At 35.2% G+C, this 17019-nt stretch overlaps 2 protein-coding genes across 3 annotated transcripts in view; one reads left to right on the top strand and one right to left on the bottom strand.

Moving 5' to 3' along the window:
• Positions 1–530: 530 nt before the first annotated feature.
• LOC120412479 (transmembrane protein 87A) lies at positions 531–7631 on the top strand. Its single transcript, XM_039572970.2, has 7 exons — positions 531–732; positions 977–1037; positions 1098–1195; positions 1249–1874; positions 1933–2326; positions 2381–2468; positions 6538–7631. The coding sequence occupies exons 1-7, from the start codon at positions 637–639 to the stop codon at positions 6759–6761; spliced, it is 1587 nt and encodes a 528-aa protein (XP_039428904.1). The 5' UTR covers positions 531–636; the 3' UTR covers positions 6762–7631.
• A 3369-nt stretch (positions 7632–11000) lies between these two features.
• The window catches only part of LOC120412488 (uncharacterized), a 31194-nt gene continuing 25175 nt past the window's right edge, over positions 11001–17019 (bottom strand). For both annotated transcript variants that reach the window (XM_039572982.2, XM_039572983.2), the window contains exon 7: positions 11001–12749. In XM_039572982.2, coding sequence (XP_039428916.1) covers positions 12610–12749 — 140 coding nt within the window. In that variant the 3' untranslated portion in view covers positions 11001–12609. The remainder of the gene's footprint in view (positions 12750–17019) is intronic.

Below are 17019 nucleotides of genomic sequence, written 5' to 3'. Positions count from 1 at the left end.
GTCAAAAATTAATAAAAATTGTTGAATATACGTTAACACATCTGTTATCAACTATATAACTGTTTATTTCATTGATATGTACGGGGAAACTCATTTTTTCGTGTTCCAAAACATGATTTTTAAAGAAAAAGGTCAAAAAAATTTGCGCGCCCAAAAAATTTCATTATTTTAAAGCAAAACAAAATTCTCGTCTTTTGCAACCAGTTTCTTTAAGATTGATGCAAGTAATCATGAGAAATATACGATTTTGTTCTTCAATCCAGTAGAAAGGAATACGATTTTTGGCAAGTAACCTCATTTTGGCGCCACCTACATTTGAAACACAGTCGCGCTGTAAAACCTCAATGCTAGAAATGTTGAATTTTTTTAAATATTTTTCAAACGTTAAAACAAACTAATCAGAAGCAAAACCACCCTACGCCGCCACCCAATCGCACCCACCGGCCGCGTTGCCAAACCAATCAACCCACCACCCCTTTCTTCAGTGACACAACCCGAATGTTTGGCCAGCTGTCAAAACGCGAAGAAGAAAAAAGTGGTGGTGTTTCAAAACGAGAAAAGGGACCGAGGCTCGGCAGATGTGGGACGATTTTCGGACGACGGCCACAAATCGGTAATTTTTGATTCGAGGTAACCATGAAGCTGCTGCTGCTGGCCGGTTGTTGGGCGTCCCTGGTCGGCCTGCTGGTGGCCTTCCCCGAGCAGGGCAAGTGGGACTTTACGCTGTCGACGGTGAGTGCGAGATTTTTTTTTCTTGTTCTTGTCTCTTTCTGGGACGGCGGCGGCTACGTCTGCAAGTTTTTCTTTCGGTTTTTGCGAAGGGAAAAAACATTGTAGAACTAGTTGGCTGCCGCTGCCTAGCAGCGGGCCGGCTGAGTAATCACGGCTTGCTGTGTGAGTGTTTTGGTGTTGTGATTCAGCGACGACGCGCGCCGGCTTAACTTTTTAATGAGGTTTTGTTTGTTTTTGCTTGCAGGATGGTCGATACATGCCGATTCCAAAGTCGGTCTACGCCGGGTTTCGGATTTACACGCAGAGTAAGGAGGTGGGATGGGAAATGAGATGCAATAAATATTAATATTTGAATTCCTTTTTAGTAAGCTGCTCTCCGTTAGATTCTCAGAAGCCAACAGTTCCGTTGCAAATCTCCTGGATGTTGCTGGAACTAAAATGTTGGGAAGAATACGTCCGGAACGTAAGATTTTCAAATTTTCTGACCATTTCACTAGCTAATTGTCTCATTTTCAGTCCGGCAACCCGCAGTACGATGAGTTCTTCTCGACGCCGAATCACTCCAAGGTGACGTCGGATCCGATCACGGAATCGTGCACCTCCGGTGGCCACATCAGCCTGCCCGAGCTGAAGCTCAAGGAGGCCGTGGTGGTTCCGGAGGAGAAAGCCCCGTTCCAGGCCAAAACGCGCCGCGAGGTGGGCCAGTCGGAACCGCACTCGATCTTCACCATCCCCAAGGACGGGCTGTACATCTTCATCCTGCGGATCGAGTCCAAGGAGGACTACCAGGCGAACGTGCACGTTGAGATGAAGGGCCCCAACGGGTTCCTGTCGGCCGTCGATTGGCCGCTGCTGCCGTTCTACGGCGCCATGTGCGGAGTTTACGTCATCCTCGGCATCATCTGGCTGACGGTTTCGTTCCTTCAGTGGCGCGACCTGCTCCGGATTCAGTTCTGGATCGGTGGCGTTATCCTGCTCGGGATGCTCGAGAAGGCCGTTTTCTACGGCGAGTACCAGAGCGTCAACTCGACGGGAATCCCCGTCAAGGGGATGGTCCTGTTCGCGGAGTGGGTCTCCTGCGGCAAGCGAACCCTCGCCCGGATGTTGGTCATTATCGTGTCGCTGGGCTTTGGAATCGTCAAGTAAGCATCAAAAAACCCAACCATCAATCCATCTCTAACAAACCCCCTCCCCCCAAAGGCCCCGCCTCGGCCCGATGCTGCACCGCGTCGTCGGCACCGGCGTCCTCTATCTGGTCCTCGCCTGCGTCGAGAGCTTCCTCCGGATAATGCACACCAAAAACGACCAACTCCTGGTGGCCAGCATCCCGCTCGCAGTCCTCGACTCCGCCATCTGCTGGTGGATCTTCACCTCGCTCGTCCAGACCACGCGCACGCTCCGGTTGCGGCGGAACATGGTCAAACTCTCGCTCTACCGACACTTTACCAACACGCTCATCTTTGCCGTGCTGGCGTCGGTCGTGTTTATGCTGTACTCGATCAAGACGCACCGCTTCGCGGACTGCCTGACCGACTGGAAGGAACTGTGGGTGGACGACGCCTTCTGGCACGTGCTGTTCTCGACGCTGCTGCTGGTGAGGAAAGGTCAAATTTAAAGGAAATCTGATGTCTAACCTATGCTTATTCAGGTGATTATGATTCTGTGGCGCCCGACGAACAACAACCAGCGGTATGCGTTCACTCCGCTGCTGGATAACCCGGAGGACGAGGATGATGGTGAGTATGAGTAAACAGCTACGCACACCCTATACCTGTTGTACTTCGAAATCAGCACTTCAAATATGCGTTTAAACATACCTTTCGTGGTGTGTTTACAAATTTGAGAGAGCCAACCAAGTTGCGCATCAAATGTGCCAGCTGTGGAGGTAGCCATACCAGCAACTAATGTGAATGCGTTTCATCAAAGTTGTACACTGTAAAGAAGGAAACGACGGCGACTCAGATCGAAAAATAGGCAAAAAGTCGGGAATGAAGCACTTCCTTTCGTGCAGTTTTTGCTTTTTTCTACAATATATTCCTTTGGAAAAACTGGCATTTGTACCATTCGAAGCCGGTGCTCCATTCGCCAAAATCCACATAATAATAATAGATTGGAATAAGTGATTTTTTTTTGTCAAAAGCCGCAAAAAGTTTCTAGCTCTTGAATAATTTTGTAAATTTTTTGCGTCAAATGCACAGTCGTCTTGAGCACTTAAATCCAATAGTCATTACAAATCCTTAAGAATTCCGTAAACTTTTATATGCAAATGTAAAAAAAAACAAAATGACTGTAAACAGAAATTGGTGTAATTACTGTGTCGGTGTGACCAACAAAATTTCTGCGCAGGCTCAACTCGAGGGGTAGCATGCAGTTTAGGTTCCCCAGAAACACGTCAGGGTGGCCACTCATGTTGTGAAATCGGGGGAAAGTCGGGAATTCGTCCAAAATCCACCAACAATCGGGAAAAAGTCGGAAATTTGTGATTTTTTTGTCAAAAAGACGGGAAAAGTCGGGAGTCCCAAGCAAAGCTGAAAATGTCAGGGGTCATGACTCGAAAATCGGCGACGCTGACACGAATTTTTGAGATCCATTCACTGAACCGCAAAACCATGACATAAACAAACCCGGCGCAGTCGTGAGTGCCCTAGCTCATTGAGCAGCTGCAATGCGAGGCAGTAGTCGACCAACGCTCATTCGACGTTGCACGCACACACATAAAGAAACAAGTTTTTACACAAAATGTTCGTATTTATGCGTGGAAATGTAATTTTGAATATAAGTTATGGTTGTTTTAAGTGTTTTGGACAGTCTACAACAATTCAACTATTTGAAAATAGTCAAAATAGTGTTTAAAATGGATTTTACGAGTCAGTCATATGACACGAATTGAGTGAGTGCTGTTAATTTTTTCACGTCTCTCATTCTCCAGCAGCCGACCGGCACAAGTCAGGCGGCAGTGGTTGAATAGACACAGTAGGCTTGCAGTCACATGCTAGCAGTGAACTGACATTTTGGTTTGCTTCATGTTTACGCTGGGTTGGAAACTTTTTGCAGGCCTGGTCCCAAGCATACTTGTTTGAAAATAGTTTTTAAACTATTAAGTAATTTAGTTTTTTTTTTATTTAGCAATTTCAATCTATTTGTGAATGAAAAAGCTATTTAAGACATTCAAAATCCTAATAAATAACACAGATTTTCATTATATTTTCTAATTTCTTTTTATTAATTTTTGTTTAGCAAACAAGAGGTTACATCTAACTAAACGTGAAGACTTCCATCATTGTCATGAATTTTCCTTCGGAGATATAAATTTTGCGTCGCTTTCATTATTTTGACAAAATTCCTTCAACAAGTTGTTTAGCATAGTGCCCTAGACATGATTCCTTTTGGTAATGATTATCCCATTCCTTGTTAAGTTATGGAAATCGTCATTAATCAATGATTGCCAACTAGGACGTCAATGACTGTGCCACAAAATTACATAAATTTTGAAGCACAATTGATTTAGATTAAAAATTCCTTCAAGAAGGCACAACCGGCACATGCTGATTCCTTTTGGTGCTGAAATTCGTTAAATTGAATTTAATACAGAATATTTTATAGTGATGATCAGTTTTCTTCGAAAATGATCAACGGCTTCACCTTAAATCAACATAAAGGTAATGAAAAACTAATGTAAAAAAGAGCCTAATTTTATTATTTTGTTTCATTTGGCACATTGCATTGATTGAATACTTGATAAAAGATTCTAACTTGAGTTTATTCATGTTTTTTTCGGCGTAAATATTTTTTTGTTTAACAAATTATATTAGGTCATTTCAACGATTTTTTTTCCCAAATCTTCCCCTTGAACTTTTTTGTTAATATAGGTTTATCGGAAAAGTTATTGAACTTAACTTAAATAACGTAAATAAAAAAATCCAATCGTTGTTCGTCTGGAATGAACAAAAATTGAAAAACTTTTTTTGTGTTTTAAAAACATGAAAAAAAATGAAATTAAAAAAAAACCATCCAAGAAATTGTTATTTAAGTTATTGCAAATATGTTTAAAGAATTTGGCTTTTCAAAAATTTCGCATAAAATAAAGGGGAAAACATAAAATCTGATAAGACTTTCTAGGCCCAGTGAAAAAAATATAATTTTACCCAAAAATGACGAACTTCTCGTCACAGTGTTCTGATGCAAACAAAGACCGAGCTCGAACTGTCACAGCCCTGCGAAGTATGTTGGCTGACATATCGGGCGGTCAGTCAAAAAACCAGCTAGAAGTCACCTGACTGAAAAAAATTGCTAGAAAGAGATAGGAAACCTGATGCAAACAAACCTCCAGCTGTAATGTAAACATACTTTGAATGTGTTGGTAAATTTCTGACTAGAAAGCCTCATGAAACTATTTCTTTAATGAAAGAAAAAAAGAATCTGACAACAAGACAAATCAACATTTTGTTTTCATATAATTATTTTTATTAGACAAATCAACATTGATTAGAACACTCAACATCAAGTTTTACAACATTTAAATGAAATCTGGTAATTTTTTTTTAGGTGAATTCCTAGATTTTGTTCTATATTCTTTGAAAGATTTGTATATCAGTAATCATGATTTAATCATTCTTTGATTCAAAATAAATCATGGACACTATTTCGCAATCTTAGACACTATTTGAAGAAGAAAAAAACGAAAAACTGGAATTTTCAGTTGAAATTTAACTTTAAGTGGTTATATCTTAAAAACGGTGCATTTTATCAAAAATCTTAAAAAACTTTTCGATTGCAAATTTTTAAAACACTTCAAAAAGTGAAAGCAAAAAATTATTCAGACTCACTTTTTTTTTCAAATCAGCGGCCAAATTTTTGTCCATTCTTCTTTATGGCTCAAAAGTTTCGGTTTTTTGTATCAATGGCATATTTGGTCATAGGAAGTCATCAAGTTTGAATTAAATCAATAAAAGAAAATAAAAATCAAATTTGTGGTTTTGGTGGAAAATTGTTTATTTTTTTTTTAATTTTAAACCCAACCTTAAAATTTTTTAAGCAAAAAGTATCACAAAATGGTTGATACGTTAATACCTGTCCTGTTTGTGTTATTACAGTTTTGCTCTTACCTTAATTTGCAAAATATCCATGAATTTGTGAAAAAAGATTTTTTTTCTTAGGTTTTATGTCTTTTTCCGATCTGTGCTACGAAAATTAAATCGAAACTTGCATAAAGTCGTTAGAATAATTTTTAAATAGTTTACAATCAATTGTACAAGTCATTCAATAAAAAGTTTAATTTTCGGCAATGATTCAATGCAATGATCTTTGCCTTCTGGGTTTTTGGCGCATTTTTAAAGAAGGAAGGGGGTCAAAAACTTGAAAAAAATCTTATTGTAAGCCTGATTTGCTAAATACTGATGAATAGAGTTCATAACATGCTTAAAATACCATTATGTTTCTGCGAAAATACAACAACATATTAATTATAAATTTATGAATATATTCTGCATTTTTTCTAGTATGTGCCATTTTTTAATGTTATACAAAAAGTCAAGTACTGTCACAATTTTATTGTCAAAGAAAATACACATTGCAAAACGTAATAAAATTAGTTTTAAAGCGTTGATTTGACTTTTATCAATAGAAGTTTTATGATTTGAATAATAGTTATTTTTAGCTCCTTGGTCCAATTTTTGACGAAATATTTTAAGTGGGGATTTTAATCGTGAAAAATCACTTAGCCTAAGAATAATCTTCAGATTGGCGAATTACAAATAAATGTTCTAACATATTTTGTGCTGTTAATATTTTTGTCCCTTCTTCCAGACGAGGAGGAACAGTTTGTGTCGGACGCGTACGGCGTCAAGATGCGCGGGGCTCGCAGCGCCTCCCCCAAGCCAAACTCGGCCAAGAGTCCCACCACGGAGGAGGACGACCTGAAGTGGGTCGAGGACAACATCCCGGCGGCGATTGCGGACGCGGCCCTGCCGGTGCTCGACTCGGACGAGGAAATCGTCAACACCAAGTTCGAGGTGTCCAAGATGCAATAAAAAAAAACATTTAGGTGGGGAGGGTTGGGGACAAAGTTGGACCGAAATGCTTTCTTTCTTTTTTTGCGGAAGAAAAATGGTTTAGATATTTTGGTTTTTACAGCAAAAGAAAAAAATACGGACATGAATACAACAATAGACGAAAAGAGTCAGGCGCTAGTCAGTTCAAGCAGAAAGTAGAAGAAGCAGGTTCGATTTTGATTTGACACCAGTTCCATCCGAATTATTTCGATTTTCCACAATTCCGCGAATTATCTCTTTAGTATAAACGTATCCGAAGTATAGTTTGCTTAAAAGTACGATTATTTTTGTGCGTATCTGTGACTGTTTACTTTGGATCATCTTAAGTTGTAATAATCCATATTTGTAGCGAAAAAAAAAACAAAGTAATATTTATAGAAAAGTCCGACAAAACGCAAGGATCTTAGTTAGGCGTTTTTTATTAGTCTTCTAGAAAAGAAAAAGTCGATGAAATAGCTACTATTCCTCTAATTCCAAGGAAAACACAAGTTCCGTCTAGCGATTTTATATGCGTTTTTTCATCATGAATAATATATTAAACATACGTCTCTACTTCAAAGTGAACATTTAACCTTAACCTAACAAAAGTTTAGGATCAATGACAAAAACAAGAACGCAGAGATTCGTCTGTTTCTTTTCCTCTTTCCTTTTAGAGTGTAGCGCAATTTGGATCTATTGGGTAGGTTGATGATACAAAGCTCCTTTTTGTACATAGTGAGACATTTATACATTATTAATTTTTCTGTAAATTTATTGCATAACTATAACCATAGACAGAAAGTGACACGTGAGTAAGCGCTGTTCCGCAGGAGCTATTGAGAACTACAAATAAAATAGACATTGAGAGTAGCGGGTCGTTTGTTGAATGCTTCGAAAATCCTTTTTTTTCCTGGAGAACATGGAACAATCCAATAAGAACTTGGAATGACTTCAGATTGATGCTTTGCAAATTGAAATATAGATGGCAGCACTGAAAAAGCTTCCATTTTGGATAATGGTCAAGTAATCATTGCAAGCTTCTCGCTACTCAATTTTGGGTAAGAACCAATCGGATAAAATTATATAAAGATAGTTTGAAGTTGCAAAAGCAGTGCTTCTCAATATCGGTGTTTGTGTATATATATACCCGTTTTTGCAAATAAAGGAAAAGATCAGTGTTTGTGATTGAGTTCGAATGAGAAAATTCAGAAATCGAAACAAACTGGATGATCGCAGTAGGCTTGTTACTGCGCAACATTTCTACTCTCAATCGTTCATTGAATAACTCAATGCAACAGCATAATATAATAATCAAACATGACAAACAGTGCCTGCTCCATTCAATGCAGGAGGTGACGGTTGCAGAGAAAATAATTATGTTGTTCTCACCCTGCTCGCGCGCTTTTGTGGCGGCTGTCCAAAAGCTTTCATGCACACCCTGAACTCACACCCCTGAACACATACCTTCCATCGTGTACAAATTAGAAGGCTTTTAGTGATGATTATGACCACCAGCCACACACAGCAATATCTGAATGTATATCAGAAAATTGCAGTCGAGTCGAAACGAGCGGTGCTCAATAAAGTTAATGCCGAAAAGATCCAAAGTCCAAAGGTGTTCAATGAACCCCTTTGGATTGCTGGCTTTAATCATGTTAGTAGAATGACAATCAAAAAGCCAAGCTTAAAGCCAAATATCTGTATTTCTACATCCGTACAAGAAGCGTTTATTACTTGTCAGTCATCGCGAGATCCCTTTAGAACCTGTAAGTATGCTTCTTTCATATCCTCTCGATCTGTTTTATACCTAAGGATGTATCCACCTGTGTTCAATAAGCACGTATTGGTTTGTGGAAGTTGTAGATTTTGCATACTTTTAGGCGCTTAGTAGGGACACCCACCAACATAATACATTTCACTTTTATGATACAAAGAAGCGTTAGAAGCATTGAGATATAAAAAAAGGATTTATGGTGTTTGTGGATAGCCTCTATATCATCAATTTAGTGCTCTACGCGAAAAACTTTGTTTATAAATTAGACAAGACACAAACCAAAACGTTTCCCAAACAAATAAACCGATTTTTGCATATTCCTCTGAAGGAATGGTGTTTGACAAATTAATTCCGTATTTTCATGAAAATAGAAAAAAAAAATATTTGCAATGCAGCAACCCAGTCAAATCACTCCGAATTCTGAAACGGAATCTAATTAGAATCGTACACAAATTCCGTTTCAAACGCAACAACCGGTTCGTACACGGAACCGGTTGTTGCGTTTGAAACGGAATTTGTATACGATTCTAATTAAATTCCGTTTCAGAATTCGGATTGAGTTAACTGGGAATTCCCCACGAAAAAGCACGATTAAAAACAATGTTTCAGATCGGGCCCAAAATTGGATTATGGTTTTTTTGGCAAAAATAATTAAATCCGTATTTTTTTTTTTGCCTTTGCCTTTTTTGACCAACGCCATGTAGGAGTTGTAAAAAATGGTAATTTTCAATGTATTACGCAAAAATCCAAATTTTCAAAAAATTCATAACTCCGCGCCATTTATCCGAATTAAGCTTTGTTAGATACAAATATAAGGTGATTAGTTAGGCTTTCAGAGAAAAATAGTTTTGAGTTTCAAAAATATATCAATAATAAGTAGTTAAATAACAAGCCAGAATTTCATCTTTTTGCGGAACTAAACAATGAAAATTCAAAACAAAAATATATGAATCAACTCAAACATGTTAAAAATTATTATAAACGAAGGGGAATGAACTTTTCGTCATTAATAGCTGATTAAACTAAAAATTTCGTTAAAATTTGGAAGTTTTTTGATTTTTTTTTTTAATTTTTCAATTGTTATGATATTTTACAAAATACCGTATTTTTTTGCAAAAATACTCAAATTTTCAAAATTTGCAAAATGGGTTTCACGAAGAGAAATTTGTTTTTTAAACATTCCCAATTTGTTGTATTTAAAAAAAAAACTTTATTAAAAATTTGGATCGTCGTTTGAATCTTATCCAATTATAAAAATAGGAGTATTCATTAAATAGTGTACTTTCTGAAACTTTGGTTTTGGGAAAAAATTTCATCGTTTGATACGGGATCTCTAATCTGCTGATTTTTTTTTAAATATTAAGTTTTTTGATGCACATATTGCAAATTATAGAAAAATGAGTACACTCCAGACTCGATTATCCGAAGTCCCGATTGTCCGAAGGTTTGTATGGGACTTCGGATAATCAAGGCACAAACAAAAAAAAATATATTTTTTCATTTTCTTCAAATATTTAATACTACGTCCTTTTGAAATGATTTCTTGATTTAAAAAAATAATAAAATATTGTTTTTAGAAAGATCGGAAAAGTTAACGAATGTTTCATGTTTCAACTTTGAAAATCGGACCATTAGTTGCTTAGATATCGACATTAAAAAATTGTGGGTTGTTTGGGTTAGACTTAGAAAACATCAATTTTCCTGTTTTCAAACCAAAAAAGCAAAATATAAAGAATTTTCTCAGCAGTGGGCAAAAATGGGCACTAATTTAAAAAAATGAATAACTGCGACTATTTTCAAAAATGTTACCAAAAAATAAACTTGAAACTGTGCACTTTATCAATATACACTTAAGTACTTTTTGATTGCAAATTTGATTTTACATCGAAAAATGAAGTTTAAAAATTTTTGTGACCAAAATTTCTATTTTTTGAAAAATCAGTATTAATTTAAAAATTTATAACTCGGTCAAAGATTTTTGGCCTGTTCTGGAAATTTCTGAAAAGTTGGCATTTGATGTCCCCTAAAATACATAAAAAAAAGTTTTTTTTTTGCAAATCAAGTTTTAGTGACAAAATGTTAAATTAAAGATCACAAAAAAAAAAATACCGTGTATCATTTTTTTCAGTGTAGTCCTTATCCATACCTACAGCTTTGCCGAAGACACTAAATCGATCAAAAAAATCCTTCAAAAGATACAGATTTTCATATATCATTTTTGTATTGACAGCTGCCAAATTTGTATGGAAATTTATATGGTCTTTGGGCGTACCGAAAGCACCAAAAAAGTTTCAGCCGGAGTAAAAAATACAAAAATAAAATAGAAAAAAGACCGATTTCGTAGTGTATTGCTCTAATGCAAAAATTTACGCTCTAATTTATGTGATGCTTTAAAGAGTACTGTTTTTCCAAATATGATTTATTCTGGAAGTTTCGGACATCAAATCTGCGTTCAACACCCAATAAAAGATTCATGAATTTATACATTTATTAAAATAGACTAAATCGTATCTGGTTCATATGAAAATTATTTACAATAATCATAACCTTCACCAACACCCTCTCGTCTGGCTTTGGAGTGTTGCTGGCGAGCGTGTTGCCAAAACCGAAAATTAGAAAATAAAAACACGTCCTTTTTTTCATACCTTCTCCTTCAAATACAAATCTGGTTTTTCAGCCTCTTCGGGGATAACAATAAACTGGGCTTTCTTTTTAATTCTCGCATAACGATTTCACCATTAATTTTAGGCGATTTTTTTCACAGTGGGGTTAGGGGAGGGATTTTGGAACACAAATGAAATGTTTGGTTATTTTTTGTTCGTTTTAAATCACATTCAATTCCACAAAATTTCGCTCGAAAGGTGTGACATTTTGATATGGCGATTCACTGTGCTAAAAAATATAAAAAAAAACAAATAGATTGGATGACCGTAATACTGGTTCGTGTCTCGGCTCTGAGGGTAATTGAGGTTATTGTTTTCTCTTTTTTTTCTGAACAAACTGAGTTTTTGTGGATAATTCGCTTTTTTTCGGTTTTGATGCGGCTTCTTTAAAAAATCACATTGAATTTGAGTAGACAACTTGTTTTTTCGTATGTTTTTTGCTTGTTTTCACCATAAATATGTTTTAAAGTTTTTTTTTGTTTGTTTTTTGTTAAGAGTGAAATTTCCGTCACATAAATAAGTAGTTTTAAAAAGTTTTTACTTCTTCTTCGTCGTCTTACTTATGCTTTGTGTGATCTTTTAGCGTATTCCTTCCTGATATGACGCCGTTTTTTTTAGTTTAGTTAGTCAGTGTTTTGAGTGTGTTTGTTTATCTGCTGAATGTTTAGCTTAGTTTTTTTTTCAACGATAAGTAATACTGCTTTTGTTTTGCTTTCTTCTTTTTAAGGTTAGAAACACACTGGTTCACTGTTTTTGGGTTTTTTTATTTTCTGCTTGTTTTTTTTCTTAAATTGACATGCATTAATTGCGAGACCGCGCTTGTTTGAATAATATCGATGTTGTCAACCTTGTTTTTGTTTGCTTTATTTTGACTAGTTTTTTTTTGTTTACTCTAAGGTAGCAACTTAGGATAAAACTTTTTCTTTTTTTATATTTACAGAATCGCAGATATCATACAAACATTTTTGAAACATTACACTCACTCTCGATGCATTCATGCGACACATTTTTAAATTTAAATTTAATTAATCATTTCTGGCACCTAAAGTTACTAACATTTTTTTTACTTTTTATCTCTCTCTGGTAATCTCACAAAATTTACAGCTTCTTTCGAGTGTGTGTGTGTTTTTTTTATATCTTTGGCATTCAATTTAATCTTAAAAGTGCTAGTTTTTTCTTTTTTTGCTTTCTTCGTTGGTTCGAAAAAGTCTCGAATGCTTGTCGTCAGATCAAAGTTTGGAGGTTAGTAGGGGACTTTCCGGGGAACAGGGAAGGTAGGGAAGTGTTAGTTCTTCATTAAAGTCTAAAACGTAATATAAAAGCCACTAAGATACGTGATTTCGCCCTCTCTTTCGCTTCCTTGGAGAGAGACGATGCTGATAGTTTTTTTTTACTTTTAACCCGAAGGAAGTTATCGCTTGATCAAGGTCCTCGACGTCGGTGACCAGGATAACGAGTTGAGCATCGTCGCCAGCACCAAAGCCAGGGCGAGCACGTCCGGAACGCCGGCCATAAATCTCCGCCGGTGGTTGCTGGAGCTGGAGTTGCTTTCTGTGAAAAACGAAGAAGGGGATTTGGCGAAAAAAAGAAAAGACAGAAAAAGAATCCTTATTTATTGTTACTGCGGAAATAGATAGAGGACACTGAACTTAAGTAAGTCACCCCCTTAGAAGGAAAAGGTCAACTCTGAAAGTGGTAATAAGTTTGCGGTTGTGCGGCGGTGTGATAGTGATTGCCGCCGGTTCTGGTTGGTTTTGGATGGATTACACGTTCATTAGGTGTTGGGCTATCACGTTGTGAGATGTGACGCTGATAGTTTCAAAGGATTTTTTTTTGTAATGAAATTGCTGTTATTTGGGGTGATTCAGGACAGCTGATTTAGCTATATTTGTGTACCTTTTTATATATGTTGTGTTGATTTCAGTTCGAACAATCACAGATCAACAGAACTTGTAAATTGTTTTCTTCACGAATACAAAAAAAAAAAGTTCTCAAGATCGTGAACAAACGTTCATGACATTGGGAACCAAGAACAAACTGAGCAATTCTCCACCGAAATCGGAAATGGATTTTATATTATATGTTTTGAATTGGCTAAAAACTTTTTGGGGGCCTTCCCTGTGACTAAAGAAACTATTTTGTGTCATTGGTTCACCCATACAAGGCTTCATACAATTTTGACAGCTGTCCATTCAAAAATGGTACGTAAATATTCGAAAATCTGTATTTTTGGGAGGAATTTTCTAATCGATTTGATGTCTTGGGAAAAGTTTTAGGTTTAATAGGGAGTAGGGAAGGGTAGTCATCAATGAGACACTTTTGGTTTTTAACTTTTAACGATTTTTGTATTTTTTACATCATCATGTTTTAATGAGCTTTTTGTTGCATTTTCTTTCTTTTAACGTGTTCTAACATTGACCAAAATATGAGATCGATCTGACGTCTACAGCCAGAGTTATTCTACTGTCTCATTGTAGACGCACTTGGCAGGAACAATGAGACAGCTGGGGAACAATGAGACATTCTACAAAAATCAATACTTTTCTAGTAAAACATCATGTTTTTATATTGCTCCATTGCAGGTGACTTACTTTGAACATTTGCAAGCAATTTTGTCAACATGAAACTTCAATTAACAAAAGTTATACTAAAAATATTTAAATTTTGTAAAATCCATTTATTTATCCCAATAACTTTATATTTTTGGTTAAATGAAGTTCAAACTCACTAAATATGCCAAAATTCACTTCCAATTCATGTTTTGAAAGATTTCCATAGATTTTGAAAAGTTTAATGAAGAAAAATCAAAGTGTCTCATTGTTACCCATGGGCTGAAAGGAGTGGGGAACGATGAGACAGCCCTGGATTCTGGTTACATTCTAAATATTGGTCAAATCTAATAAAAGGACAGTGTAGCCCAACTAATGCCCTGTGAAATGACGAAAGAAATTTGAAGAAATATTAGTTTTTGTGTTGATGGCAGCCTATGAGCGAAAATGTAATTTTTAGTCAAAATTTACTTTTACACCCCAGAATCAAACATGTATGAATAACTTTGCAAGGGAGCGTCCATAACCAAAGCCACTTTTATGGTAGACATGTATCTAGTAGACACACCTTTCCCCCAAATATGAGCCTGATTGGTTGAAACTACGTCTTGTGAGAGCTATTTTATCATTGTTCCCCGTGTCTCATTGATGACTACTCTACCCTATTCAGAAAAAAATGGTACATGGGAAAAATATTTTGCCGATTTTTAATTTTTTTTTTGTTTTTAGTGAATTACCCAAAATTCATACAAACTTACATTTTTTTACCGAATTCGGTTAAAACTTACCGAAATTCAGTAATGAAGTTCTTTATTATTAATCGTACAACCGAAATTCGGTATTTTTTAAATTTTGACAGATAGTTTACCGAACTAAACTTTAACGATTTTTCAACTACCGAATTCGGTAAAAAATAGGTGTGTACAAACTTAGGTTTCATTACCGAATTCGGTAGTTGAAAAATCGGTAACGTTAAGATCGGTAAACAAATGTCAAAATGAACAAAATTTTACCAAAAATGGGTAGTAAGATGACAATTAATGAACTTTATTACCGAATTTTGATAAGATTTAATCAATTTCGGATGATTTCAGTTAACCGAACTGTTCAGCAGTTGAAAAATCGGTAAACTTTACTGATTTTGGTAAGAAATCTAAGTGTGTCTTAATTTAATTTTTGATTATTTTTTTATATATATTTAACGTATCATAAAATCGCAACATTTGAGCTAAAAGTATGGACAAAAAATGAAAAAAATATTATTGACTTTAATTTTTTATGTAAAAAAGATATAGCCACTGAGTGTCGTGTGAGCAGCAGTGCCGGGGAGATGGAAAACAAACATTTCGTTTAACTAACATTGAGTCCAAAACCTTCCTAGAAACATCTATACCACTCTGCGCATTCTAGATAGATGTTTACTAACATACCTTCCAATCTCCGAGGTTAGCAAGGTACTGGCCAGGAGACCCTTATCTTACTGGATAGTATTACACGCTCATCTAAAGATGAAAACATGATATCTCCCGTGTTGGAATATTGTAACCGGATGAGAGTCTAGTGCTATCATACGTTTAATTACAGTTAAACAGCAAGATAAGCGTTGTGCAGCCCTCCGGAATTGTGCGACCTTTATTGTTAATGCTAATGCTAATGCTATAAAAGAAATAGCCACTTTAAGGTTAATTTTAGAGGTGGGCAAAAAAAAGAGCGAGCTTTCAAAGAGCCGGTTTACTAAAAAGAGCGAACGAACCATGGCTCACAAAAAAAGAACCGCGGTTCTTTCTTAAACTCCAGTCTTTGAAAGAACCGTTCCTAGATAGAATGGTTTTAAAACTTGTTATAAATATAATTTATCGAATTTCGAACAAATTGCATCACAAAATTTGTTTTTAGAGTTGAAAATGCAATTCTCAATTGAAAAATAATTGCTCATAAAAGTTAATCCCAAAATAGCATTGCTGCCAAACACCACTTTAAAGTTTTCAAACTTATTTTCAGTTTCCTACTTTTCTTTGAAATCCAAAAGTAAATGATTTTCTAAACAAAATGAAATTTCTTTTCTTAATATAACTGATCGTACATTAAAGTATTATCCGAATACAAATTTGAGCATTTAAAATTGCTTAGCTTGTAAAATATTACCAAAATTCTACTAAATTGCTGAGAGATTATGGAAAAAAAAATAATTTTCTTGCCTGATTTAACTTCAGTGTTAATAGACTTCACCGATTAAATCAGAATTTAGAAAAGAGTTCGCAAAATCACACAATTCTTAAAAAAAACCTTATTATCATTTTTTTTAAAAAGAGCCGTTCAAAAGAGCGGTTCTTTTTAGTGAGCGAACGAAAATGAGCGGTTTTGCCCACCTCTAGTTAATTTTTACTGAAACATTACAGTTTTTCCAGAAAATATATTTTTATGAGCTGATAAAATTCCAAACAAATTTGCCTAAGAGACATTGAAGATTGGTCCTCTGGGTGATGAATTCAAGCGAATAATACAAAAAAGAACAAGATAATTTAAGTTTTTTAAATACCAACGTCTCAGTAACGAATGGTCTATTTTCAGTTTTAAACATGGAAAATTTGTGAAATTTTTCGATCTCTTCGAAAAAAAATATCAGGACTCAACTCTAACATTTCAACAGTGCTTTATAATGAATATCTAACTTTTTTTTAAATAAAAATTCAGATTCAATATGACATGAGCAGTTGTTTTTCAATCTTTAATTTCAAAGCAAGAACTTGGTTTGCATTTCAAACATTGTTTAACAAAAAAAAAAAACACTTTTTTTTATTTTAAAATGTTTTCTAATTCAGTGCAACAAACAATCCAAATATAATTTGAATAGCATTTAATTTTCAGATTCTCGAGTTTTTTTTAAATTATTTTTAAAGTTCTTTTTTTAAATTAATTTAATACATTATTTTTAATTTATTTTGTATAAAAACCCTATTTTTCGTGCTTCTTGATTTTTTAAGCATTTTTTTTCTTTAAAAATTGTTTTGGAGGTTTTATTTTCACCTTATTATTTTTCTTGTTTAAAGCAATATTTCTACCCTGAAATGTGGTTAACACGAATAAAAAAATCAATGTTAAATACAATGATTTTAATTCTTGTTGTATACAAAATTGTTTCCAATGTTTGGACTTAAAACATGCGAGAACTTATTCTCGAGCACCAAACTGGAAAAATGAGAATAAAAAAAATATAAGACACCAATATTTCATCTAGCAATCTACAATTTTTAAGAATAAATTTTATCAAA

Source organism: Culex pipiens, chromosome 2 (assembly GCF_016801865.2).
Source record: "Culex pipiens pallens isolate TS chromosome 2, TS_CPP_V2, whole genome shotgun sequence".
Classification (NCBI taxonomy): domain Eukaryota; kingdom Metazoa; phylum Arthropoda; class Insecta; order Diptera; family Culicidae; genus Culex; species Culex pipiens.
This window is presented reverse-complemented; position numbering and strand designations above follow the sequence as displayed.